General features: G+C 53.1%; 1 protein-coding gene across 1 annotated transcript; it reads right to left on the minus strand.

Annotated features, from left to right (window-relative positions):
• Positions 1 to 1,121: 1,121 nt before the first annotated feature.
• Padi3 (peptidyl arginine deiminase 3) lies at positions 1,122 to 27,160 on the minus strand. Its single transcript, XM_028753963.1, has 16 exons — positions 27,069 to 27,160; positions 20,090 to 20,270; positions 18,552 to 18,624; positions 16,845 to 16,906; positions 15,690 to 15,807; positions 14,797 to 14,922; positions 12,842 to 13,020; positions 12,294 to 12,397; positions 12,094 to 12,205; positions 10,410 to 10,517; positions 9,484 to 9,635; positions 7,957 to 8,101; positions 7,741 to 7,843; positions 4,905 to 4,984; positions 4,066 to 4,191; positions 1,122 to 1,685 (listed from the first exon to the last, which is right to left on the minus strand). The coding sequence occupies exons 1-16, from the start codon at positions 27,158 to 27,160 to the stop codon at positions 1,452 to 1,454; spliced, it is 1,995 nt and encodes a 664-aa protein (XP_028609796.1). The 3' UTR covers positions 1,122 to 1,451.
• Between the last annotated feature and the right edge of the window lie 534 nt (positions 27,161 to 27,694).

Genomic DNA, 27,694 nt, shown 5'->3' on the forward strand with positions numbered 1-27,694 from the left:
GAGCTGTCACTTCTCTGTCCCTTTGCTACTGGCAGTTGGACACACTCAGAACTCCTGTCCCAACACTGCAGCCCCAGCCCCAGCCCCAGTCCCAGCCCAGCCCCAGCCCCAGTCCCAGTCCCAGCCCAGCCCCAGCCCCAGCCCCAGCCCCAGCCCCAGCCCAGCCCCAGCCCCAGCCCCAGCCCCAGCCCCAGCCCCAGCCAGCCCCAGCCTGGTCCCTGACAGCTTGCTCAGTCCCTGAGTCCAGCATCCCAGCTGTAGGTTTGCTTCTCGATGATATCATCCAATCTGTTCACGAATCCCTGGCTCATCCTATAGCCACGGTAACGCATTCTCACATAGTACCCAAATCTGAGATTATTGACCCTCAAATTCCTGGGGAGGAAGATGAAGATTAGACCCAGGGCTTTTGTGCTTCTGTTTATTTATTTATTTATTTTTTTGGCCAGCTGGACTGACAATGTATACTGAGTCAGCCACACCCCTCCTTCCTCCCAGTATGTGGAGAGGTTCAACTGTCCCATTGAGTCCTGCTTTGGTGGCGCCTTGGGGTGGCACTTCCTGGGTCTACACTGCAGGCTGGCTGTATAGGCAGAAGGCTATATTAAAGGCAGAGCTAAGTCAGTCGGTGGTCTCTTCTGCACAGAGCCCCTAGGCCAGCTGAGCAGCCTCTTCAAGATGGTGGGACCTCTAGGGTCGATCCTGTCTTAGGAAAGGCACTCTTCCCTGGGAATCCCTAACAGTCAACAGCCCCCCAGTCACTTCACTTCAGAGAAATTCCAAGAGGATTTGGACAACCAGATTCCCAGACATCAGACGATGGGGAGCTTGTAATGCTAAGAGATGTCTGCCACTCCAGAAGCATCTCAGGCTGGGTGGCAGTAAAGGCTGGTCCTGGCTGGGAGCTTGCAGTGGAAATGATGGTCACACTTTGACCTGAATGAACCCCGGGGTGCTTCCTTGTGAAGTGGTCTACCTATAAAGGTATGTGAAAAAGTCTGACTTTACAACCATCCCCGGCAGGGCAGGAGACAACCTCCAAAACAACACCTCCCCCCCCCCCCCCCCCAGTCTTCCACCATAGGAAGCACAGGCCAAGATGCTGACAAGGTCAACGTTCCTAGACACTGAAGTGGATTTACCCACAGATAGAGGAGTTTGTGGAGATAGTATTTAAAGCTAGCTCCATGGGTCCCGTTGATCCACATGAGTCTGGTAGACAGGGGGCCCTTCTTTGGGGGCACCAAGAAGATTCATGTCTGGGAACTGAATGGGCGGCAGATAAAGGGAGACATTTCAAGAGAAAAGGCTTCTGAGGGGCTTGGGTCACCCTGGGCATTCATTCTAGAAACTGGGATTCTCTACATGCGTGTCGCTCTGGGGTCTGTCCCAGTCTCCATCAGCCGGGCGGATGCCCCATCCTGGGGGAAGGATGGGGGATGGGTGGTGGCTCAGGGTACCATGTGCCACCACTTGAAGGCGAAGGGCTCCCGGCGCACGTTGGTGCCACAGTGAACCTCTCCGTGGAGCATGTGATACGGTGTGAAGTCATCAATGAACGTGCAGTGCAGACCCAGCGGCTCCAGCAGGGAGCGCACCTTCTCCTCCAGGCAACAGCGACCATTGATGATGGGCCCGAAGGGCTTGGGGATGCCCAGGTGCTTGCCGAGAACCAGCATGTTCACCTGCGGGAAGGTGAAGGACCGGAAGTGAGGGGGCGGATCAGAGGCGGGACCTCAGCGTCTCCTTCCCATCCTGGAAGCCCCAGGAGCATCTGGGATTATCTCCAGGTGGCTTTGATATGTCTGTTCTCTCATTCCTGTGTGGGGGTAGGAAACCTGGCTGGAGAATCACAACCCAGGCCTGTGGCTTTCCCCGCCACTACCCCCATCACTGGTGGACTGCGGTGGCGGCTGCGTTTGTCCGACAGAACCCCAACCTCCTAGGCTATCGCTGATTGGACCAAGTTAAACAGCTGACCAAGATGAACCAATCAGATTCTCTCTCCAGGAAGTTAGAGTTGACATGGGGAAAGTCTCAATCTTTTGTCTTTGCAGCACCTGCATCTCACGGACATATTTATTGTGGTCATTTGAATGAGAATGGGTTCTAAAGCCTCATATATGTGAACACTTGGTCCCCAGCTGGTGGAACTGTTTGGGAAGGACTAGGAGGTGTGGCCTTGTTGGAGGAGGTGTGTCACTAGGGTAAGCTTATAGCTTTCAAAAAGCCCAGACCATTGCCAGTCATCTCTATCTACCTCCCAATGGTGGGTCAGATGTCAACTTGCAGCGGCTGCTCCAGCACCATGCTGCCTGCCAGCCGCCACACTCCTTGTCCTAAAGGTCATGGACTCACCCTCTAAAACGGCAAGCCCTCATTAAATGTTTTCTTCTGTACATTATCTTAACCATGGCCCTTTGTCACAGCAGTTGAAAAGTCACGAAGACATTTGTGTCTTGTCTGCAGACCAGCAAAGGAGAGAGCGTGGCAGAGAGGCCGAACAGAGGAAGGGACATGGATGGAAACAAGAGAGCTCCAGGCCATGCTGAAAGGCTTGCTACAGCTGTCCCCACCCTCAGATGTCACAGTGTCCTTGCTGTCAAATCTCCACAGGCTGAGACAGCTTGGGTGGGCCTCTGTCTCTAGCCAACACAAGAACCTCAACCCTTGCACAAACTTCCGGGAGCATGTGGAGTAATTACAAGGCCTCCCCGAGCTTGCAGGAAGGAAGGGGTCAGAGAAAGGCTTTGCAAGCCGGGGCAAAAAGCCAGAGAGGGAAGGAAGGGAGGGCCGGGGTCAGGTTAGGGTTGGTGGATACAGGCTTGGAGGATGGTGGGTAGAGAGAACAGCTGGTGACCAGGGCAGCAGAGGCACCTCTTCTGTGCAACCTTCTGAGATTTCTACTCCTATCTCAGGTTGGCTGCATTCTGCCCTGTCTTATCCCTTCACCATACAGAGTACTTGGTTGGGGCATCCCAGAGTCACGAGGAAAGGATCCCCTCACTGGAGAACATGGACCATTTTTTGTTTTTGTTTTTGTTTTTTTTGTTTTTTTTTTTTTGTTTTTTTTTTTTTTGAGACAGGGTTTCTCTGTGTAGCCCTGGCTGTCCTGGAACTCACTCTGTAGACCAGGCTGGCCTCGAACTCAGAAATCCGCCTGCCTCTGCCTCCCAAGTGCTGGGATTAAAGGCGTGTGCCACCACCGCCCAACTAACAGGAACCATTCTTAACGATCTCTGTTCCCCACAGGACATCTGTTCTGCACAGGGTGGTGGGCAGCCGAGAACAGGGAGGGCAGAAACAGGCAGACCTCCCTCAGCTCCTGGGTGATGCCATGTACCCTGCGCACACGATCCTGTGCAACTTTTCTTCACGCTATGGATATCAAAAGTGTCCCTTCTTCCATGGGCCACAGGAAGCCACAATGTCAGCCTGGGCACCCTGGGACCCTGTCCTCCACACAGCCACCCCTGGTTACCGCAATTCCACACATGATAGCAGTCAAATGTCTCCCCCCAGAAGGGAGACTCAGTGCCCAGCTGAGGGAGCCCAGGTCTGGTCCAGGAGCCCAGGTTGAGGTCTGGTCTGTTGCTATGCACTGTAATGCTAAATTCTGTACCTGAAGGTCTAGGCCTCCGAGTGACCTCTCGCAGTTTCCAGCTTTTGTTGTGCAAACTTTGCTCCTTAATTTAAGACTACTGGTTAAATAAAAATGGCTACAGACAATTACCAGAGGTAGGCGGTGGGTTTTGAGTTACCTGGGTGGGGGTGGAAAGCAGGGGAGAAGAGAAGACACCATGGGTAAGGGACAGTGAGACTGGCCACGAGGGCTGACCACTGGAGTACGAGCGGTCCAGGAGGAACAAGGTCATATCTCAGTGTAACTGATATAATAGCTTAGAGGGTTGGTATCTGCCCAGCTCCAGTGCTGTCTAAGCCTTATTATAAATATCAAAGTTCTGTGTCTTTTATCTGGGAACTGAAATCTCTAAGGTGGAATAGAAATCTCCCTGTTCATATTAAATATTTACCACAACACCCAGGTGCCGGGCGGGAACTCACCAGGTCCGGGAAGAACGCCACCGCCTTCCTCTTCTCCGTCTTGAAGAGCTGCGGGATGTCGATGATGTCACCCTCCGCCAGGCCCAGCTCCCGCTTCAGCACCTCACGGTTCCAGTCGATACAGCTCTGCGGGCGGGCAAGGGTCAGAACTGGAGAGACCCTGCCGGTGTGGCTGAGTGCCCACCATCAACTATACAGCCCCTCCTGCCTAGATCCCACCCTCCATGACTCGCTCTTACTAGCTAACACTGACTAACCCTAGGACATGCCACCCTAGACCCTTTGATACATAATTTAAGATTCACTTGTCCAATAATGTATGTAGTACCCATGCTGGCCAGAAGAGGGCACCAGATCCCCTAAGCCAAAGGGAAAGTCACCAGTTTGACTCCCCGTGTTCTTCAGTTCTGTGATCACCCTCTACTGGGCCATGGGGGTCGCAAGCGTCGCTGTTATTTGAGGATCTCCTTTCCTTTCCCTCCACACTCAACAGTCTGTCCCCATCTGCCCCCTTCTCACCACCTCCCCCGCCTCCCCTTGAAGGCTGCCCTCTGGCCTGGTAGATGCAGTGCCTTTGCCCAAGTCCTAGCTGCCGGAGCACCAAGGCCATACTCTTAATCTATCCTGATGCTCACAGCCCTGGGTGCTCACAGCCCGGGCTGTCTTATTCCTTAGATGCCCAGGCTGCACACCCTTAATTCTCCCAGGTTAAAGGAGGGTCTGGGCCTGTTTCAATCAGACTGCCCTTTTGTGAACGGCAGGTCCCAGATGTCTGCTCTAGCCCTGACTCCAGCTCCATCCAGATCTCCCTCCCATCCACAGCCCCAAGGCCTTTGTACCTGTGCAAACTTATTAAAGTTGATAAGGCTCTGGTTGGAAAGAACCTGGTTGATCGAGATGGTCTGGACCCGCCTGTCACCTGTGAAAGACACAGAGAGGCCCCGGGGGGTGGGGGGGACTAGCACAAGGCAGAGGGAGGGCGCAGAGGGAGGGTGTCTCACTCTGGGGACCAAAGGCCAAAGGCCAAGTTCACAGCTGCTGGCCTGGCTGAGTTAGTGGCCCCTAGACTCTCCTGGGCAGGGGGTGGGCAGCACCTGTGAGAGCTTAGCCTGACCAATGGGCACATCTGGGGGAGCCTAGTTGCCAGTGTGCCATAAACTCCAGTGGTTTTGAGCTCACCAGAGGTGGTAATGACTTAGTGGGGGTTAACAGCCGTCCAGGGGAAACCTGGTAAGGATTCCTCTTCCCTCAGCTCCTGGGAGTGAGGGGTGGGGGAACTGGGTCTGTTGATGGCACTCACCCCAGTGCCAGGGTTTAGGGGTTCACTAGGCAGTGAACCAACCAGTCCCAGCAGGTTCTAGGAGTCCAATACCAACAGGTTTTGGCTTGCTTTTTAGGAGACTTCAGGCCTGGCCTTCCTGACTGCTCGGTGGAGGCCATAGAGACAGGGCTGGCTAGAGAGGAGATGTAGGCTTCCAGTCCTCCCAGCAGCCAGCTAAACCAAACCCTGATTATGAAGCCAAAAGAAAGCTCCATGGCTCTCCTGACTGCTGTACTCTGCAAGGGATGCCTTGTTACCACCCTCTGACTGACAAGGGGACTTGGAGAGGTCAGGTGACTTACCCAAGGTCACACAGCTGTGGCTCTCAACCATCCTAACGCTGCCACCCTTTAATACCCTTCCTCAGGTTATGGTGACCCCCAACCATCAAAGTATTTCTTTGCTACTTCATAACTGTAATTTTGATACAGAATGAATTGTTACTTATGAGTTGTAATGTAAAGATCCAATATGCAGGACAGCAACCCATGGGGGTCGAGACCCACAGGTTGAGAACCACTGTCATAAGCAGTGGGTTGGGGGTGGGGGTGGGCTGAGAGTTAGGTGCTGGCAAAGAGCTTCTCTGCCTACCTTTAACCTGGAAAAGGCAAGGGTGTGAACTTTGTGTCTGAGGGCCAGGTGGGGCATGAGGAAGCTCCTTTGACCTGTAGACATAGCTGTAGGTCCCATGTACCCACCTGGAGGCAGACCAGCTCCATGACATCCTCTATGAGGCCCTGGGGCCAGCATCTTCTCCCTCCAAGCCTCAACCGACAGCAAGTTCCCCCACTTCCCTTCCCCAAGGTTCTGTCAGGATCATCAGGATAAAGCCTGTGATACCCCAAACCTGGGGCCTGACACTCCTGTGCAGTCTTGACACTCCTGATAGCAGCCTGGTGTGTCTGCAACTGCAGGCATGTGACTGCTGCATGTGGCTAACGCTGGCGAGCCCCTCTGTGCCCTTTCCCGGCAGGGCAGGTTGGACTAATGCTGGCTGGCCCCTATTGTTCACTGTAAAAATGTCCCCAGGAATGATCAAGAGCCACTTCTTCCTGTTGCTCTCCCCTGCCCCAAAACAGAATCTGGCTTTAAGGTTCTTTCAAGATTAAATTCATGTTTAAAGAAATCTCTCTAGGGTCCCTTTGGAACAATGGCTTAGGGGGCAGTCGCTCCCCTACCCAACCTCGGTGCTGTGTTGGGATTGGGGGCAGGACAGGGCGGCATTCTCTGCCTTCAATGTGGCCAAGAAAAATCTAGGACTTCAGTGCCAAAAACGATTTTATTTTATTTACTGAGCCAGGTTCTCACTGTGTAGCAGAGGCTAGCTCACTGTGTAGCAGAGGCTAGCCTCACACCTGCATTTCTCCCAACTCCATTCTGAACGCTAGGGTCACAGGCCTGCACCGTGCCTGGCTTCAGTCCAGCCAGCCCTGCCCATCCAACCTGCCCCACTGAATAACGAGAGCATGGCTCCCCATCCAAGAACAGAGTGGGAACCCCATGTAAAGAGAAACTACTTTCCCCACAGTCTCTCGACCAACCACAGATTTGCTCTTTCATGGACTATCCCTCTGAGTTCTGAGCTGTGCATGGCAGTGTGGACCTTCGCAACCCTGAGGCCTGGCTCCAATGTGTCTTGGTGAGAGATGTCCTCTGTTGCCATGATCTGACTCACTCACTGAGCTAGACACCTCCCTTCCCACAGGCTCACCGCCTCAAGCAGCCACCACTGGAGGTCTCCCGAGGACTGCAGCCTCCTGGCAAAGATATGCCCACAAGGGGCTCCTCCCACCAAGGTCCCCTTCAGCTACCCCTAACCGGCAAGGGCAGTAGATGCCAGGCTACAGGCTCCTCCTCAAGCCCAGGCCCTATCGCAGGTGAGGGCAGTAACTGCATCCTGTGATGACCAGGAATAGAAGACACTGTAGTTGGGGCTGCAGAGAGCAAGGTAGAGACCCCTCCCCTCCTCCCAGGGAGACAGAAGGCCAGTGATGGAGATTCTGGGGCCCCAGCAGCTTCGTAAATCTCATTTAAAAACTCATCTGAACTGTAAACTTAGCCACTAAAGAACACTAAACTTGTGCTCTGGGACCTTCTGAGCAGAGAGACCTGATGGGACATCCCTGGGTATACCTGGCCCTGACCTTCTCCATACCTTGAACCTGCCACAGTCCCGCCCCCACCATAGCCGGTGGTCACCAGTGATGCAGAACGCCATGTCAGGAGGAAGCAGTCCTGAACGCTGGGGTTACCACCTAGCTCGAACACGCTCCTTCCTTTCAGAAGTCATTGTGTGCTCAATTCAAGGAGAGAGAGCCGGCATCATTTGGGAGGGACTTGGCACCTTTACTCACCAATGACCCCCTCAAAAAGGAGGGATCTGCCATGACCCCACTTCTGTTTTTCCTGGAATAACCTGAAGCAGGCAGCAGGGCTGGCCAGGAGGAGCCGGAAGCCCTGTGTGTGGAGAGCAGGCACAGCTGAGCTCACAGACGTACACGCCTGTCAGCCCCAGCTTAGCCCCGGGCCCAAGCTCTAGAGGCCACCAAGGCCCATCTAGAAGGCCTTACCTTCCCGTCTGGTGCAGGGACGAAGCTCAGAAACTCATCCACGTGGCCCACAGCTAGCCAGTCCACAAACAGCTCCACCAGCGGTTGGACTTTCTGGGCATGGAGGAAGTCTCGCACTACCTGGGTAACTCTGCGGCCTCCCGACCTGGGCCGGGGTTAGGAAAGGACACCAAACTAAACACCAAACTAAAACTCCAGAAGAAAGAGAATGGCCAGACAGAAGCTCTCCAGAGTATCTGACTCCAGAATACACTCCCAGGCTCAGACCTGACATTCCAGCATTTGGGAGGCTGAGGCAGGAGGGTTGAAAATTTAAGGCCAGCCCAGGATATATAAGTGAGTTTGTGGCCGGCCTGAGCTACATAGTAGGACTTTAATCTCAAAACAACATTTTATTTTATAAACAAGAAAGATACTAAGCATATTTTAATAATCCACCCAGGGTGGGTTCTGATTACCCCACTTAGCACAGGCTAGTAACGGTGAGTAACGACCATCTCAGAACCACCCGTTCTCCTGGTCACAACCACCTCGTCTTGGGTCTCACATAGCTAGTTAGCTTACACCTCTCTTGCTGTAGCCCCAGTTTCCCAGGATGTCAGTGGAAAGGTCCACAAGATTGTCCCAGCAGGTCTCACGACCCTGGTTCTTTCTGTCCATGCATTTGTGACCTACCCATCTTTCGCCTTCTGGCAAAGAGTCAACGGCACGGTCCCAGCGTTCTCTCTCAAGCACCACTCTGGAACCGTCTACTATCGGATCTTGCCTGTCCTAGCGGTTTTGTTGAACTTGATTATAAATATTACTTCCTTTTCCGTCATCAGCTGGTGTCACACGCAGAATACCCCACCTCTGTTTGGATGTGTGTGTACGCATGTGTGTGTGCACGTGTACAGGTGTGTGCATGCCTGTGTGTGTACGTGCGTGTGCATGTGCGTGCATGTGTGTGCACAGATGCTCAGGTGTGTGTGTGTGCGCATGAATATGCACGTGTGTCTGTATTTGTGCATGTGTGTGTGTGCCTGCGCACATTCACAAGAGTGTGTGTGCATGTGTGTGCATGAACATGTATGTACACGTGTGTGCATGTGCATGCATGTGTGAGTGCATGCGCATGTGTGTATGTGTGCACGTATGTACACATCAAGGCTACTGTCACCTCAACTTACAATTTAGTGAACCCCTCTCCTGCTCTCAGAAACAGATCCAGCATTAGTCATTCCTACCATAGTATGAACAAGCTTTGACTTAGATGCTATTTTCCTCTCCGCTCTCAGCTGATACCTTCTCTTATCTACCGTATGTGTGTCTCACAATCAGGACCTCAGTCTAGCCAGAATGTTCCATGTGTGACTCAGCCTCTTGGGGCCCCTTATAAAGGAAAGGGTTGGACTTAACAACATGTTAGGTCCTCATCCGCTCCGGCCCGCTTCTGACTGCAGGGGAAGCAGAGGTCGTCTGGAGAGTGACCCCGTCCCACACAGATTTCCCTGCTCGACTTTCCTGCCACCACCATAGCATGCTCACCCAGGAAGGTTGCCCCCGATGAGGATCCGCCCCAGGGGATACTCCTTCCCATTGGCTACCACGGGTGGGCTGACCTCCAGGTTGCCAAAGGAGTCCAGGCCACTCACAGAACTGTCCCTAGGTTCCCGAGTCACATAGCCGAAATCTGGACCCTGGCGGGAGAAACTGAGTCAGGCAGGGACAGAGTACCAGGAAGAGCCTGACCTCATGTGATTGGCCCTCATGTCAAGTCCTGGGCAAGGGGACCAGAGTCTGGCGGGGTACAGGGGGGACCTCTAGGCCTCAGTCTTCAAAATCTGGGCAGTGACAGCCTCCCCTGGTGTCTCTCAGAAGGAATTCAGACAGCACTGAGGGCCAATGGGTACCTGACGCCGGCCATGTGACCAGGTGGGGAGTTGGCAGAGCCTAGCCCTATGGAACTGAAAGGTCTCCCCTCCTAACTCAGGGACGTTGACTGTTACTCTGTCTATTATAAAAGGCAGCATATGTTCATAGCACCACAGGCTCCTTCCCGTAGGCAGCCATCGCCGTGACAATGTCAGGCTTTATAAAGGCCTGCGAAGCTATTTCTGCAGTTGAGGAAATAGAAGCTCTGAGAGAGATGTAAGTCTGACAATATCACACAGCATGGGAGTGACAGCCAGAAGCTCAGGCACCAAAGTCCTCAGACTCTGCCGGCTCTGCCCCTGCCTCCTCCTTCTCCTCCCCACCGAGCAGCAAATAAAACCACACAGTACTGATGTCTATCTCATATAAAGTGTGGGACAGCAAAAAAACATTCCTTACCTCTACAGAAACATCCCTGGCCCTCTCTCAGACAGTAACTGGCCAGCCTGCTGTCACCCCGACAGAACAGTGCCCCTCCCTGTACACCTGTCCCCGGATATGTGCTCTCAGTCCCCAGGGATGTGCCGTGCGCAGCTCACCAGGATCCTTTTGTAAGGGAAGCCCTGCAGCTCCCCATTCCTTGGAGAATCAAAGACCACCGGCAAGGTCTTGTGCGGTGCCTGCACGTACCCCAGCTCCATCTCATCCTGCAGATGGGGAGAGAGACCGGATCTGTAAAGAGCCAGCAGCGCCCCCAAGTGTTGGGCCCTGGGCTCTCAGGGAGGGCAGCTCCTAGTGGTGGGGCATTCTCTGCCCTTGGAGGTGGGGGAAGCCAGCAAAGAGAAGGGACTGGGGACTCGGGTTGCCTATGAGAGTCAGAGGAGTAGAGAACACAGGTTCAGGGTGGCTACAGAGAAAGGTGCAGCACTGCCAGTGTTTGCTATGCACGCCACTTACTGAGCATGCATGCACCCACTCCTATGGCCTCCAGACTTGGTCATGAAGGCAGCAGTGCTGAGGGACCTGAAGCAGAGATGTCTCCTCAGAGTTCATAAGGAAGCAATGGCCCAGAGTGCATGACGTCACAGCCAGAGAGCGGACTGCCGAGTGCCAGGCCCTGAGCTCCTTATGAACACGGACTCCATTGGTGTCCATGACTCGTCCGTAGAAGACACTGTTATCACTCATGTGATACACAAGACCAGAGAGGGACAGAGGAGACTGTTTCTTCAAGGGCACACAGCCTGTCGATGGCAAGAACCTAAACTCCAGCTGTCTCTCCAGGATCCTTCCCAGAATCACCTCACTCTACCCTCTCACAGCTAGACTCTAGCTGAACTGGAAATTCCGTAGCTTGGCATTCAAGCCCTTCTCCTCAGCCGTTGTCCTTTCCCAGAACCATTGTCCTGACCCAGAGCAAAGGAGGCTCTATTTCCCGCCTCCTACCTCTGGGGCACGTGCTCGTCCTCTGAGGATCTCCCCAGCCCAGCCCACCTGATGCTTGGCAATTCTGGGCCCCAGCATTGCTTCTGTCAGCAGAGTGGCCTGGGTGTTCATTCCATGAGCTCATCAGCAAACACCCAGGGGTGACTGAGGCCAGAGAGGATGCAGTAATGCTATGCAGGGCCTAGGGGCGTGGGAGGAGTCCTGGGAAGAGCAGGGAATATTCCCAGCATTCCCTGTACAACATAGCCCAGCTCCTACAGAGGCCCTTTCCCTAGGCCTTCCATCCTGGGCCTTTTCCTTAGAGGATATTGCCCTAGGGCTTTCCACCAGAAACTCCAAACTTTGGAACCCATCCCCCATCTCACCCATTTCCCTGGCAGAAACAGTAAGGCCTCTTCTGGTCCCCCTGACATCCGGTACCCCCTTACACCCTGAACTCTAAGGATTCTGAAAGTCATTCTCCATAGTGGGTCTTCACAGCCCCATGCTATGGACACACTGGACCAGATATTCAATGGGGGGGGGGGCTTATGTTGGTACTGAAGTTTTAGCAATACTATGGGACTCTACCTGCTAAAGGCCAGTCTCTCTCCCTGACCCCGTGTGACAACTACAATGTCTCTAGATGCTACTTAATGTCCCCTTGTGGGACAATCCGCCTCTTAGCTCAGTTGCTGCGTGCTGGGCACGTGTGGCTTTTGCACCTCACCCAGCAGCCTGTCTGCTTGAGAAACTTTGGAATGAAGACTCTATGTCTGGAGTCTGGGAGCCCTGGGGCCTCCCGGGTACTTCCTCACAGGATGGTATCCCAGAGGGGCTGCCTATAGTGCTGGTTACCTGGATCCATCGGTCATTCCGGTTCTCAGCCTGAGGACAGATGGTGAGTTTGCAGCCTGCCTTCCGGGCCAGCTCCTCCACGGCTTCCACAAAGCAGGTGTTATTCCTCACCCTGTGAGCAATCGGGGAGGACGGAGGGGCTCAGAGCCAGGGCCCAGGAACAGAGATGACGCCAACGCTAGGGCTCTACCCAAACTCACCGGCACACGTACACCTCCAGGGGCGGCAGGGTGCTGGGTGTCATGATCCAGGGTGCCACCCGGAACACCACTGTGTCGGTGAAGATCGGGGTCTCAGAGAAGTCCTTTACAGGAAGACCAATATAAACAGTTTTGGACCCAGGAGGAGTCCAGTGGCTGACGAGAATTCCGGACCTCGGAACCCTCTCTAGGGTCCTAAAGAAACCCCCTGGTTTGGGCTGTGGATGTAGCGTATCTGGTAGAGTGCTTGTCTAGCATTCGCAAAGTCGTGGGTTCTATCCTCACGACCGCATAAAATGGCAGTGCGTGCCTCATAAGCCTAACTCCCAGGAAGCGCAGACAGCAGGGTTAGAAGTTCAAGAGCATCCTTGGTTATGGGGCGAGATGAGACCAATCGGGACTACAAGTGACCCTGTCTTTACAAAAAGAAGTCCCTAGGCTTTTCTAAAGGCCGGAGATGCCCAGTTGGGTCACGAGGGAGTGTGAGGCCACGCCCACATCTTTCAGGAATGGAGCGTTTGTTTCGCCCTCTGCCGGGCCAACCTTACCTCGTTGGAATCATCTAGCAGGGTGACGTGGAAGGAGATGAGGCCTGGGAAACCTGCATCAGGGAAGGAGAGGCCCTCCACGAAGAAGCGCTCCTCATAGCCGTTCAGGCGCGGTACCTCATAGGACATCCTGTCCGGGCCCAGGACGCACTTATAGGCCTCACAGGAATCCTCCGGGCCTACGGGAAGGGGAGTGGCCATGACTCTTGGGCTGCTCAGAGTATGTGAAGGGCTCAAGAGACCTGAGCATCCTCACTCAGGGCCAAGGCAAATAGCCCTTCCTTTCCTACCCCCAGCCAAAAAGCAAGGAAGGCACGGCCCGTGGGAATGGTAGGGAGGGGCACCCTTGCCTAAGAACAAGGTAATTTCCCCCCAGCCCAGCTTGTTGCTTCTACCCATCTTTCCTACAAGAATACACAGACAGGCGCTGGAGAGGCAGTTTGCCTGCTAAGAACGCTGGGTGTTCTCGCCCCTCCTGCACCGGGGTTAGAAGGCTCACAACCACATGTAATTCTAGCTCCAACAGATCTGATGCCTTCTCCTGGCCTCCCTGAACACCTGCATACATGCGCAATACCCACACCCTCGTGCACATAAATAAAAACAAATCTTAAAATGAGTGCAGACAGAATTATGAATGAAGGGACCCTGGGCAGCCGGAGTGTGGCGAGCCGGGCTCTGGCAGATCTTGCCCTTCTCTTCCATTCCTTCTGCCTTGCTGAAAACCATTAGATTACATCCCTAAAGCTAGCCACCGAGGTCTCTTTCCTATTTGGCTACATTCTTCTCCTGAGGCTGACTACCAATGTCCAGCTATGGAAGAATTGAAGTCCAACAATCAAAAACCTGCTTTGGCTAACCCTAATTGATATGTCCAATTAAAATGAAACACCTCGTTCTAAGGTGGTGTTTCCCCGTGTACTGTTATAAACCATCATTTGCCTATGGGCCGTGTCTGTCTCCCCTCTATCTAGAGGCAGTCCTTTGTCCCTTGGGGACAAACACCCCCTATAACCCTCTTCCTGTTCCCATAACTTTCTTCCTCATCCTCTACCTTCTAGAAGTCTTTGTCTCTTATTCCCTGACCTCTTTCCCCCTGGAGCAAGGAAATCTCCTGTGTGCTGAGAACTTGGTCTCAAGCTAATACATTTCTTTTCAAAGAAGCCCCACTCCAACCATGGGTGGTGGCGCACTCCTTTAATTTCAGCACTTGGGAGGCAGAGGCAGGTGGATCTCTGACCAGCTTGGTCTACAGGTGCCAGAGTTACACAGAAATACCCTGTCTGAGGGGAAGGGGCAGGGAGAAAGAAAAAAGAAATCCCACTTTAAGGGTGGAGGTGGAGAAGCCCATTCTACCGGCTACAGGGATAATGGCTCAGTCAATAAGGTGCTTGATGGGCAAGCATGACGAGCTACCCAAGTTCTGTGTCCAGAAGTCTTATTTAAAAAGCTGGTGAAGGGTCTGAAGACAGCTACAGTATATTACATATAATAAATAAATAAATAAATAAATAAATAAATAAGCTGGCGAAGTAGCCAGGCAGTGGTGGCACATGCCTTTAGTCCCAGCACTAAAAGTCCCAGAAGCAGAGGCAGGAGAAGTTTGAGGCCAGCCTGGTCTACAAAGTGAGTTCCAGGACAGCCAGGGCTACACAGAGAAACCCTATCTTGAAAAACAGCTGGTGAAAGACTCTGTCTCAAACAAGACAATGTCTAAGGAGTGACACTGGAGACTATCCACTGGGTACCACCCTACATGCACACGTATGTGTTCACATGCGTGCGCGGGCGCGCATGCACACACACACACACGCACATGTGCCCATGTGTGCACACACACACACCTCCAACTGCTCTGACACCTAGGGTATCCTCGGAACCCGAGCTGAGATGGACATCTGCGCACAGCAGGGGAACAGAAGAGGTCCCTGCTTGGGTGCTCGGTAAGTACTCACCACAGACGTGAAAGACCCGGGCTCGCTCTGCATCATAGCTGGAGGTATGGAGGATAAGCCTGTGGTCGTCAAAGAGGGCTTCGGGGCCCTGAGTCCGCAGGACCATGATGGACATGTCTTCCAGATCTGCGAAGGCAGATAGAGGCTGTTGATTGCCAGCTGTTCCGCAAGGGCACTGGGCCGGTGTCAGGGGCTGGGGATCCCAGTCTCAGCTCATGGGGACACTATAATCCATTGGTGTGAACAACAGAGGCGCGTGTATATATGTGACACTACCCTGCTTGTGTCTTCTTTGAGGCCCAGGTATCCTCATCCCAGAGGAAGCCCACCTGGGCATCTCACGGGGCAAGCCACGTCCCTTTCCAATCTCACGGGGCAAGCCACGCCCCTTTCCATCTCCAGGGGATGCTCGCTTTAGAAGTGGGCTTCTGTGAGCATTATGCAGGGACTCGCTCAAGCACAAGTTAGAGACTCAGTGGGGAAGGGTCTGAATTTGGGGTTGGCAGCCCACAGACTTGATGTGCAACTTGGGAGACTCTTCTGACTCGTGAGCCTCGTCTCTAAACAGGGGGTAACAACATTCATCCCCTTGGATGATTAAAGAAAGATCTTGGGGAAGGGCCTTGCACATGGCTGGTACTCAAACAATGCTAGCAGCTCCTTCTCTCTAGCAGGAAGAGAATGCTGGCTGACCCGGAAGGAATGCGTACCACAAGCACCGTAGACTGAGGAGAGGCAGCTGCTAGCCTGGGCTGGGTTCTGAGGAATCCCATGATAAACTCAGCCTCTCCCTTGCCTGACTTCAGAGCCCCACCTGGGGGTAGGGACTCCTGTCAGGTAACTGATGAGGGTCCCTGGGTACCCAGACCCTGAACTGTCCCCAGCTCACTCACCTCGCAGGCAGCGCACGTATTGGTCACAGTTATCTTGGGCATCAGAGCTGACATCGTCCCGGTCACAGTTCACCAGCAAGATGGCTCCATACCCATCAGGCCCCCACACCCACTGCCTCTGTCAGTGAGAAAATACCCAGCCTCCTGAGCCTTCACCACAACCCAGGAAGAAGTCACTTTCACTGAAGAAACCCTGCTCAAGTAACATCAGCGGTGCCCCAAGGCTAAACCATCAAGGCCAAACCACAAGGCTGGCTGTCACGGCTGGCTGTCACGGCTGGCTGTGAGGTGCCTCTCTGGCCATGAGCCTCTTTCTTTATGGGTAAGTTCTTGGATCCTCTCTCATCCCTCCCATCCAAGCCCCTTTCCAGCCAATGGAATCCCTCCAGTCATTCCTTCCAGGAAGTCCTCCTTCCTTCCAGCTACCATGGTGTCTTTTCAACCCACAATGCATCAGTGCTACCAAGACCACATGAAAGACCATTAATAGCGTCTTGTACAGTAGGCTGCTCCTTCTGCCCAGATCTAGTCCTTACAGTTACTACCTGTGAGACAAATCTGCTCACTGCCTGTGTTTATCAATAAAGTTTTATCAGAACACAGTCTAGTGATCAGTTTCTGCGTTAACCGGCTGCTTCAACGCAGTATAGGTCACAAGTTGTAAAACATTTACAATCTGGCATTTATCTATCTATCTATCTATCTATCTATCTATCTATCTATCTATTTATTTATGTTTTTTGAGACAGGGTTTCTCTACTAACTGTCCTGGAACTCCCTCTGTAGACCAGGCTGGCCTCAAACTCAGAGATCCACCTGCCTCTGCCTCCCAAGTGCTGGGACTAAAGGCACGTACCACCATGCTCCAGTAAGTCATCTGTTTGTCTGTCATTTGTTTGTTTGTCTGTCTATTTAAAGTTTCATAACCCTTTACCTAGTTTATAAACCTAGAATTTTCTCCTCATCAATCAAGGATAACCCAGGGCTGGGAACCCATGTTATGATCATGTTTGCTGATGATACCCCCCTCCCCACTAGCCACGGCTGGTCCCTGTCTGGCTACCCTGACCTCACATCAACTGGGAGGAAAAAGAACACTCATAATGGCCTTGCCCCTCTGACCTGGAGCACAAGAACCCCACACCTGCTGCCCACCTTATCCACGAAGCTCCTGTCCTGCCGGTCCTCGCAGTTCATGTCACAGTCTAGGGTGATGTCTGTTGGGGAGGCAGCAGCAGGTAAGTCCCCATGATAGACCATGGATATCGTCCATCTCAGTCACCTGGGTCAGGTAGGTGGGTGGCATCCCCCAGGAGACATCCAGAGGTTGGGGCCCTGGAGTTTCCTTGGGCAAGGAAGAAGAGCTTTTCTTCTTCTTCTTCTTCTCCTTTTTTTTTTTTTTTGTGGAGGGGAGGGTCTGAGCAGGAAGCTCTCCTTAATGGCTACCTGTTCTGAAGCCCCAAAGCCCCTGCTGTGTGGGACACAGCGGGCACTGAGCCCAGGTGACTGGGGACAGTCTCCACAGACAGGAAGCTCTGTCGGGATGCTCTCAGCTCCTCGGGATGAAGCAGTGAGCTTGGATTTTGGTGTCAGGAGGACACAGTGTGAAGGCTGGCTCGGCCACCTCTCAGTACAGCCTGGGAAACACTGCCTTGATGCCTAGTCTCCCGACCCAGACCATCTGCTCAGCCTTCCTCGCTGGAAACCAGAGGGCTCTTTCAATGCATAGCACATAAGGGGTCAGACCAAGCCTATAAAATGGGCTTCATTCTTAAAGGATAGACAGACAGACCCCTCGGGTGCTTTTATTCACCTACCACTGTGACAGGAATGGTGGAATCTCACCAACCTACCACACTAAAGAACAGGTGCTGGGGGATTCCACCCACAGAAAACCTGACAGACAACACGCTTGGCTACACGTGCTCAGTTGTAAGCCACACGGAAGACAAAGAGAACCCAGGGCAGAGTCATGTATCAGGGTGGCTCATACCCTGGACTTAGTGGTTGCTGCTTGTTTGTAATTATTCATTTAATGTACCTAGGTGCATGTAATGACTTTTGTTTTTGAGACAGAGTCTTCCTCTGTAGCTCTGGTTGGCCTGGAACTCACAGAGATCCTCCTGCATCTGCCTCCCAGTGGTGGGATTGAGGCCGTGTACCACCACAGCTGGCCTCCAAGTTTTATGGCAGAGTCTCTCACTCAACCTGGAGCTCAACGATTCAGCTAGCCTGGCTGGCCAGCAAGACTCCAGGGTCCTCCCGCTTCCTCCTCCCAGTCCTGGGATTATAAGCACAGAGTACCATGCTCTCGTCTTATCTGGGAGCTGGAGATTCGAACTCAGGTCCTCTCACTTGGTCAGCAAGCACCTTACCCACTGAGCCATCTCCCCAGGCTTTTCATTCATTCCCTATGTTTAAATTTTCTAATGTGCACTCTTTTTTTTTTTTTTTTTTTTTTTGGTTTTTCGAGACAGGGTTTCTCTGTGTAGCCCTGGCTGTCCTGGAACTCACTCTGTAGACCAGGCTAGCCTCGAAATCAGAAATTCACCTACCTCTGCCTCCCAAGTGCTGGGATTAAAGGCGTCTAATGTGCATTCTTTTTCAATCAATTTTTTTTTAAAGTTTGGAGGGGGAAGGAGGGGTGTTTGTGTGTATGTATGTATGTGTATGTGTGAGTGTATGTGTGTGTGTTTTTGTGTATGTGTGTTGGTGTGCATATCCTTGCACAAGCTAGGAGGGTAGTCTCCTGCATAGCTGCATGCCTAGCTCCCAACTGCTTCTTTTACACAGACTCTGGTTCAGTTCATCCCCAGCCCTCGCAGGACTCCTGGGTCACACCCTCAGCCCTGTTCTGCTTACCCACACAGGTGAGGTAGAGTACCGCATAGGCCAGGGGCAAATGCTCGTGGCTGGAGTGGTAGGCTATTTGAACCTGCAGAGAGACATGTGTAGTGTTACATGTGGACAGGCCTGTGGGACCTGGTGGGCAGGGACAGGACTCTCATCAACCTCTGTCCCTGTGTCAGCTGTGTCCTTAAAGTTCCTTGGCGTCACCCCACACCTGGGCACATCTGTAAAGTGGATGCCATTTGTCCTAGATCCACGGGGACCTAGATTCTAGTTCTACTAACAGCTACCCAGGTTTGAGCTCAACATCTCTTAGTCAAGGTCCTGTGGCTGTCTCAGCTGCCTCGGTTTCCCTGCCCTTTCTGATCAGAACTGGAGACCCGCATGCCCCCCATTTTGCAGGTAAGAAAACTCAAGAGTCCTTCATTTGACAGTACCAAGCTTGTCACAGAAGCACACTGCCTATGAGCCCTGCGGCCAGCTTGGTCCCAGATCCCACACCTGTGATTGTAGCTATCCTGAGACACTTTCTGACCTTCTCTGGGCCTTAGCTCCTTCAACTATAAAGTGGCAGATAATAATGGTTTCTACCCTGTAGGATGGGTTACAGCGGGTGGATTAAAGACAGAGCACGTGGGATTCATCACAGCTGGCCCAGACTCAGCTCCCAGCCACCATTAAGGGTGAAGATGGAGGTAGTGACACTGGGAAGTGTCAGTTCCTCATTAGGACTTGTGACTTCAGATAAGCTACACTCCTTCTTGGCCTCAGTTTCTTCTTCTGAAGAATGGGTTCATTGAGCTCAGAACAGAAGCCAGATTCAGAAGGGAGACAGGAAGAACGGGTGAGGAGTCAGATTTCAATCTCTTCTGTTCCTGAGCTGGGTGGGCTCCCCAACAGTTACTTGTGCTCCACATAGGGGAAGGGGGGTCTGCCAATGGTAGATGGGCTACCCAGGGTTTAAAAATGGTCAGTGCTTCTTAAAGGGCTAGCTCCCCCAAAACATTGCCTTTGATACTAGAATATCTCCCTCATGACAGGCCTGGTCCCCTCAGCCCTTCAAGGGACTGTTACCAGACACCAGCTCAAAGGCCACCCATGTCTTGTTCTAAATCTCTCCTAGCTTTTAAATGGGGACAGGAAGAGGGTGGGAAGAAGAGAAGGGACACCTCTCAGGGAAATGTCGGCTCCCAGATGTCAGTTTACCCTTCCGCCCCTGCCCTCTCCTCCAGTCAGAGCAGCAGGACTCCCTAACCAAGCCCTTCCTTGCAGATGTGGAAACTGAGCCCCAATACAGCAGGATTATGCTCACTCATAGGAGCTGGTCAAACAGAAGACACTCGGGGTCCCTCCCCACCTACCCTGGGAAGAGGACTAGAATGGCCTCATCCTTCAGATTGACACACAGAGGTCTGAGGACATACGGCCAGGACATGTAAGTTGCAGAATTGGAGTTCACACCCAGCAGTGTGGTCCCCGGGCTGAGTGCCCCCCCATGGAGCTGTGGGGCTCTAGATAAAGGTGGGATACAGGACCAGGGGCGAGCTCACGTGGCTGTCGTTGAGGTCGTTGCTAGGGGAGTTCATGACCACGATGATCTCCAGCCCCTTGTTAAAGCCCCACCGCCTGGTGTCAGCTCGCTCTCGGCTCCTCTCCCTGCTGGGAGACACGTAGATGTCCACTCCAGGTGTCCCGTAGACCTCAAACATGTCTGTGCCCTCAGGAACCGACCTGAGAAGAGCAGACAGCATGGGCAACATGAGGGACTTACTCAGTGACCTCAAGCCTCAAACCTGCCTCCAGGAAACCTTCCCCAACTACCCCAGCGGCTCACAGCAAGCTCTGGGAAGACGGAGATCAGATACCACAAAAACCCAAGTGCATTCTCACACCTAAGTGCTGAGATTCCAATGTCCCATCACCATCAGGCTCAACTGGGGCTGGTGCTGGGTCTGGTAATATCACATACATACATACAGACATACAGACATACACACACACCAGAAAGACGCAGAGAGGTGGAGGAAAAGATAGATATGGGCTGGGCATGGGTGCATGCCTTTAATCCCAGCACTTGGGAAGCAGAAACAAGTGGATCTCTTGTGAGTTCAACACCAGCCTGGTCTACATAGAGTTTCAGGACAGCTAAAGCTACATAGTGAGACTCCATCCTAAAACATAACAAATGGCAGGCAGGAAGGAAGGAAGGAAGGAAGGAAGGAAGAAAAAAAGGAAAGAAGAAAGGAGGGGAGGGAAGGAAAGGAAGGAAGAAAAGAAAGAAAAGAAGGAAAGAAAGAAAGGAAAAAAGGAAGAAAGAAAGAAAGAAAGAAAGAAAGAAAGAAAGAAAGAAAGAAAGAAAAAGAAAGAAAGAAGGAAAGACTTGGACACTTGAGTCAGAGAAGAAGTGCTCTCTCTTGGACCCCAGGGTGCACCTTAGCCCCAGTAACCCAGGAAGCTGCTCAGATTTCTATTCTAGGTCGGCCGCCATGCTTTTCCTCTGTCCTGTGTCCTCCATGAAGGGCCAAGGGGCCTTGACATCTTCTAGTAAGAAGTCCTTTGGCTCTGAGACCCCAGTCTCTCAGCTCCCCTGGGCTCTTCCCTAGGCCACCCTGTGAGTTTGCTGGGAGTCCCTAGGGTAGCTGGAGACAGCCTGGCCAGGAAGAACACACAAAGGCGGTGGTTGTCACAGGCATCTACACCACAGCCTGGGCAGTGTCCAGGGTTCAGAGGTCCCAGGGCTGGGGTCAGCAGTCAGGTGGCTATCAAGCCGGGTCCCATTTCTGCCAGGTGACCTTGACTAAATCACCTTGAGTGTGGGATAATGACACACACTTTGCCAGCCTCTTGGGAAACCAGGAGGCTCGAGTGTATTTATAGCCATGAGAAGCTTGGAAGACTCCTGACTAGGGTAAGGAAGGTACTATTAAGATGAATTATGGTGCAGGCTGCAGGTGGATGGAGACAGCTCTGACGGCAAGCTGGGCGGGCAGCTGAGATGCGTCTGAGGAAAAGGGCTTTCATGCTGGAGCCTCAGGACCTCAACGTTAGACTTCAATGGCTTGATTCCCGTCTTGTCCTTGTGACGTAGGAAGCCAGCAATAGTTCTTGGATGGAAAGAGATGTGGCGTGGCAAGGTGATTGAACCCGTGTTCCCTGCGGTCAGGAAGTCTGGGTTCACGTCCCAGCCCACCACTCACACCTGGAGGGGAGCACACGGCCTCCCCAGCATGTCAAGATATCCAGCTGGTTTGATGGAGTCGGAAGGAGAGGGTGTGTTATTTTCCTGTTAGGGAAACTGAGGCAGTCAGAAGGCAAGACTCCAGACCACCATCCAGGGCTGATGCCCCAGCATGGAAGCCATGTGTTGACGTCGCCAGGGTGGCTACTGGAAGGAGAACCTGGGTCAGGAGCAGCAGATCCCTGCTTCCTGGAATTTAGGAATTCCATATTACTGTTTCCTGGAAGCTAGGAAGTCCCCAAACTTCTCTTGTGTAACACTCTTCCTCAGGCCACTGTGACTGACAGCAAAATGAACCCTACACCCTAGCTTCCAGATGGCTCTAGGTCATGCTCCTAAGCTGGCCGAGTCTGTTCGCAGCCCTCCCTATAGCTTGAGTGTACAGTGGCCAGCAAACTAAGTAAGGTGACCAACCTTGCAGGAACCAGGTCATCTTTTCTGGGACATCGAATATCTAAAGCTAAAACCTAGGCGGGGGCTGGTGACACGGCTCAGGAGGTAAGGGCACTTACTGCCAAGGTTGATCAGCAGAGTCTGATCCCCAGGACTACATGGATTAAAAATAAAAATAAAAATAAAAAACAGAGCCAACTCCTGAAAGTTGACCTCTGACCTCCACATGCACCCTGTTACACACCGCCCACAAAATAATAATAACAGTTAATAATAATAAACCGGACAGTCCTTGAAAATGGGGACAGCTCATTTATCTCTGGGTGGCCAGTCCCTGGAACCTTGTGGACCAACCTCCCAGGGCCAGTGGAGCTGCAGGGACCCGGCCATCGAGCCTTAGCCCCATGGCAAAGGGGCTGCTTAGAAACGCTGGCCCCGAGTCCCTGCCAGGAGCACAAGGATGACTTGGGGGTGAGACGACCCAGTCTTGGGGACCCATCAGCCAGCTCTTCCACTGCACCCTTTTCCCTGCCCACCGTGAAGATGACACCGTGATTTTGCCAAATGAAGCTGTCCCCAGTGTGGTGTGCATACTATCATCTCACTTCAGGGAAACTGAGGCTCAGGGTGACTTGTCCAAAGCAGTAGCTAACTGATAACTCCTGGTCTTGCGGCTTATCTGTGCTGTCCTTACTCCTGGGCAAAGCCGACCTGGAGTAGCCTCCCTTCTCCAGCTATACAGTTCTGGACTCTAGAATAAAAATTGCCAAGAAGTTCCAGTAGTTAAAATAAACTAAAATAGCATCCAGGTCCCCTCAGCGCTGGCCTGTGGGGACAGAGACCACAGTCAGAGCACAGGCTTTGAGAGGCAGTTTCAATCAACAAGGGCTCCCGATACCTCAGCTTGGCTCACAGAACTAAGCCCAGGAACCTCTGGGCCCATCTGACCCCACTCTGGTCCGGGACAGTGGTGGTACCACTGACATTTCTCCAAAGACAGTGGCTCTGAGACCCTTCACCCAGATCCATCCATAGGGTCAGAGGAGCTGGCCCTGTTGGTCCAGGTGGCTCTGGGGCCTCAGGACAGTCACATTCTATGCTAGCCTCTTCTGGTATCTTCTAGGAAACTGAGGCCCAGGGAGGAGGAGCCAATGGCTCAGGATGGCACGGCCTTGGAGACACCGAGGACTCAAACGCAAGGCTTTACCTGGCTCCACAGGGCATCTCACAGGTGCCATGAGCTATCAGCCCTCCCAACTAGCCACGTCCAAGCCCCTCAACTAATGAGCTGGGCCAGCTTTTTTGTTTGTATATTTTTGAGGAGACCCAAGCTGCAATGGGCAGGTGTGAGTGTGTGTTCGCGTGTACATGCTGGTTATAACACGCAGAATCTCAAATACACTTTTTTTTTGGGGGGGGGATAGGATCTCTTTTTTGATAGGGTCTCATGTAGCCCAGGCTAGCTCTGATTTTTTTTTTTTTTTTTTTTTTACGTAGCCAAGGATGACCTTGAACTTCCAATTCTCTTACTTCCGTCTCCTACATGCTGGGATTCCAGTCAGATGTCAGCACATCTGGTTTTTATGGTACTAGGCATCACAACACCCTCCCTTACCAACCCCCTCCCCCGGCCTCGCCCATGTTAAGGGAGTCTTCTAGCAACTGAGCACCAGACCCAGCGGTACTTCTACATGACTCAAAGGTGCAACTGGGGTGGAGACACTGCAGAGAGGAGGGCGCCACCTCATGGCTAGGTGTGGTCATAAGAGACACCTGCCCTAGAGAAAAGCTTCCCTGGAGAAGCCTACGAGCGTCCTGTTGGTGAAGACTTCCCTGGTGGGGCTCTGTCATGGCTGCCCACCTTCTGGTTTTTCCAAGCGAGCCTTCTGGTGTTTGCTCCAAGGTGACTGGGCAGGTTCGAGAGAGCTCAGAAGCATGTGAACACCCTGTGACTACTGCCCCACTACAGCAATGCAGATTAGACCTGACTCTTCTAGGGTCTCCCAGATGTCGACCTGAACACACACGGGGCCTTGAGCTTCCACCAGCCTTACGGGACCTTGGGAACTGGGTCCCCACAACCATATGACATGGGTTGCTTGGGTTTCAAGGCCTAGTTTCTGTCTCACTTTCTGAACCTGGCTAAGTCCTTTCACCCACCAGGCCCCAGTTTCCCTAGTCAGAAGAAAGGATGGGTGAGCCCCAGAAGCCACCACCAACTGGACCAGCCTGGGGACTGCTTTCTACTCTCGTACATGACACACTATAAAGATGACAGCTGGGCCAAGCAGCCCCAGGGGACAGACACCTAGAAGTGAGTCACGTGTTAAGAGAATGTCTGAAGGTTGCCAGCCTTCCTGTCTCATTCCAGCCTGCAACTGTGGCTCTGGGTAAGCCCACTAGCCGTTCCAGAACTTTCCTTCTTCCCAGTATGAACCAAACTTACTCTCTTTGCCACCAAGACTGAAGTCTCAGTCCTGAGGATGGTCCCTAGGTGGACCTTTTTCTTTTCCTTTCTTTCCTTTCTTTTTCTTTTCTTTTTCACCCATTCTTCTATCTTCTGGTCCTAGCCAGCTGCTACATGGCAGGTTTGGGGACATCTGAGACTTTCCCCATGATAATGACAGTGACGGATACTATAACAGAATGTTCTGTGCATGTAAGCATTGGCTCTGCCCTCTGTAGTCTCCACACCATCTCTGCCCTCCCCCCAGGGTCTCTCTGAAGAAAGGACCAGACAGTTCAGATGGTCTCATGCCTCTCTACCAACTGGCTATGTGACCTCTGACAGGTTAGTTAACCTCTCTGGGTTAACCTATGAAATGGCGAGGCCAGCCTACACCTTTCTGCTATGGTAAGCTCGGGCATCTGGGTAAAATGCTTAGGACAACGCAAGCCACCGAGAGCCTGTGCCCAGTCACATCACTGGCTAATCACACTGCAGAGCTACAAGCAGAGATGGGGCAGCGGGGAAGGACCAGAGCCAGGGCTGAGCCCACCCTGCTGCTCCTGGTTTGTAGGCCAGGCTAGGCTCTGGGAAGGAGACTCTAAGATGTCCAGTCCTGCTCTCCCCTTCCAAGACACAAATTGTGGGTCGGGGAGATGGCTGAGCCATTAAAGGCAAGGTTCACAACCAAGACACAGGTCATCTCTGCACCCCTCACTGGACAGCCACCTGACCAACTCAAGAACTTGCTCCCCAGGTAGGAACAGTCTTCCACTTCTGAGAGTCCCCAGGGCGGCCATACACTAATGCTCAAAGAAGCCCATGATGGATGTATGAAAAAAACGACACTTCATTTCCGAGGGGAATTGGCCATCGGGGTGTGTGGACATCCTTCTAGAAGACTCCAAAGCCCTGCCACCACCCATGTCTGCCCCATCCCCTGTCCTCTTGGTGAATCCCCACCATGGCCCTAGTCACTCAAGTTATCCCAACCAGCGGCTTGCCTCCCACACAGCCCATCTTCCACCCTTGAAGGCACCTCTGAGAGGAGGAGGAGGAAGAAGAGGAGGAGGAGGAAGAAGAAGAAAGGAAGAGGGCAGTGGGGGAGAAGCTATCCCCAGCTCCCTGGACGAGTCAAACCAGAGACATATCTACCCAATGGGCACAAGGCAGCCGGGCAGTGAGTCACCCCCATGGGCACGCAGCCCTGGAGCAGACCGTGGCGCCAGGCAGCATCCACCCCCCTTCTGGTCCTGCCTGCTTCTTTGGAAGCCACAGACTCCCCTATGTGTATCTCACAGTCCACCTACCCTCAGCCGGGAGCTAGCTCCTGGCATGCAGCTCATCTCGGACATGGTTATCTCCTGTGACCGGCAGCTCACTCCCTACCTTCCATACCTCAGACCCTAACCGATTTCACTCCGCTTGTGAAATTCTTACTTCTGCGCTTGTTCTCAAAGGGTGTGAAACTCTGGCCCTCGGGGCATATCTGACAACATCTGAGTTTTGGCTGACCCAGCAGAGGTGGGAGCACTGCTGGCCCCTGGCAAGTGGACACCAAAGATGACTCTCCACGTCGTCACAGTGAGCAGTACAGTCCCACAGCAACTTCTGGGGTCCCGGTGCTGAAGCCACATCCAAGAAGGGGACAGGGAAGTCTGAGAGGTGACACTGTGACCCCAGCATCCTTGGAATCTGTCCAGCTCCTACAAAATCCCTACCCAAACCACCCTGTGCTTCAAGGGTTCAGCCTGGCACGCAGCAGGCACAGCGCATAGGTGACGAGTGACCGTGGGTGAAGCCCTGGGTCTCCAGTGGCTGAGCGGCTGTCCTTAGTAAGTCAACAGTGGGCTCAGAGCTCAGCTTTGCCTCCAGATGACTGTGTGACCTGGGCTAATGGCTCACCCTCTCTGTGCCATCACTGGCACTTTGTGAACACCTGGGATGGTGTGAACATCAGGGCTCTTGTCAGGGTGGTGTCTGAGAACTGTGACCAGCTCTGGGGACAGAGCATGGCATCTTAAGTGCTATGTCCATGAACAGATGTGGCCCTTTAAGAAATAAATGACTTGATTCTCCCTGTGCTCGTAAGCCCAGGGGTTGGAGGATAAAGAGACAGATCCCTTCCTTTTCTTGTGGACCTTACACAGACTGACCAGCCTCTCCTGAGCACCCTCAAACCGAGAAATGAAACCATGGCCCCAGAACCCTCTAAACACTCTGTATGGAGCTCAGCTCTACCTTGGTCCCCTGGTTCAAAAACCCTGCCGGGAACCGGGCTGACTGCAGCAAGGAGCCACGCTTCCCTCAGTGGGCAGGGGTCCCAAGGTTAAGACTACAGATTAGGCACCCTAGGTCCAGCCTGTGCTCTGAGGAACATCCATCCACACAGCTCCTAGCGGCCCAGGGTATCAACACGAGGAACCCCAGACTCTCCAGAACCAACTCTTACCCATAAATGTCCACGATGGTCTCAACCCCTGCCACACACACAGCGCTGGTGGGGTGTTCCAGGGATACACGCACAATCCTCTGCAGAGACATACCGGCCTAGGATGGGGGCTTTGGCCACCAAACCCAGCACTAGCCAGAGGTCCCGCAGGATGTGCTTTAAAAGTACCCAGCACCGCCCTTGCAGCCCAGGGCGCAAGCTCATTGGCTACAGCTCTGGAAGCCCAGCCTCTTCTCAGAGGCCAAAGAGCCAATCCCCTCTTCAGGATTGGCCGGAAGGGTTCCGATATTTGCATATGAACCTGAGGCTTCCCTTCGCCCCCCCCCCACCCCCCAGGGCACCCAGGGAGTTAATTTCTAGCAGGAGAGAAAACAAGTCCCCACAGGTGCTTGGCCAGCACATCTGGGTTGGTTAGGGAGAGGGGGAGGACACGCAGGGGAACACAGGGCTTTGTCCTGGCCCTTCTCTGTCCTCGTGCCTCTGTTTACACTGCTGGAAGGCCGCTGAGGATGCAGGATGCCAGGCCCCATTTCACCCTGGTGCAGGCAACTTGAGGTGCAGGTGGCCCCTGGATTCTTCACGCAAGCTTATGAGAAATATCAGTCTTGCCTCCTTTTTCTCCTCTT

This window comes from Grammomys surdaster, unplaced genomic scaffold (genome assembly GCF_004785775.1).
Source record: "Grammomys surdaster isolate TR1022 unplaced genomic scaffold, NIH_TR_1.0 125977, whole genome shotgun sequence".
Taxonomy (NCBI): Eukaryota; Metazoa; Chordata; class Mammalia; order Rodentia; family Muridae; genus Grammomys; species Grammomys surdaster.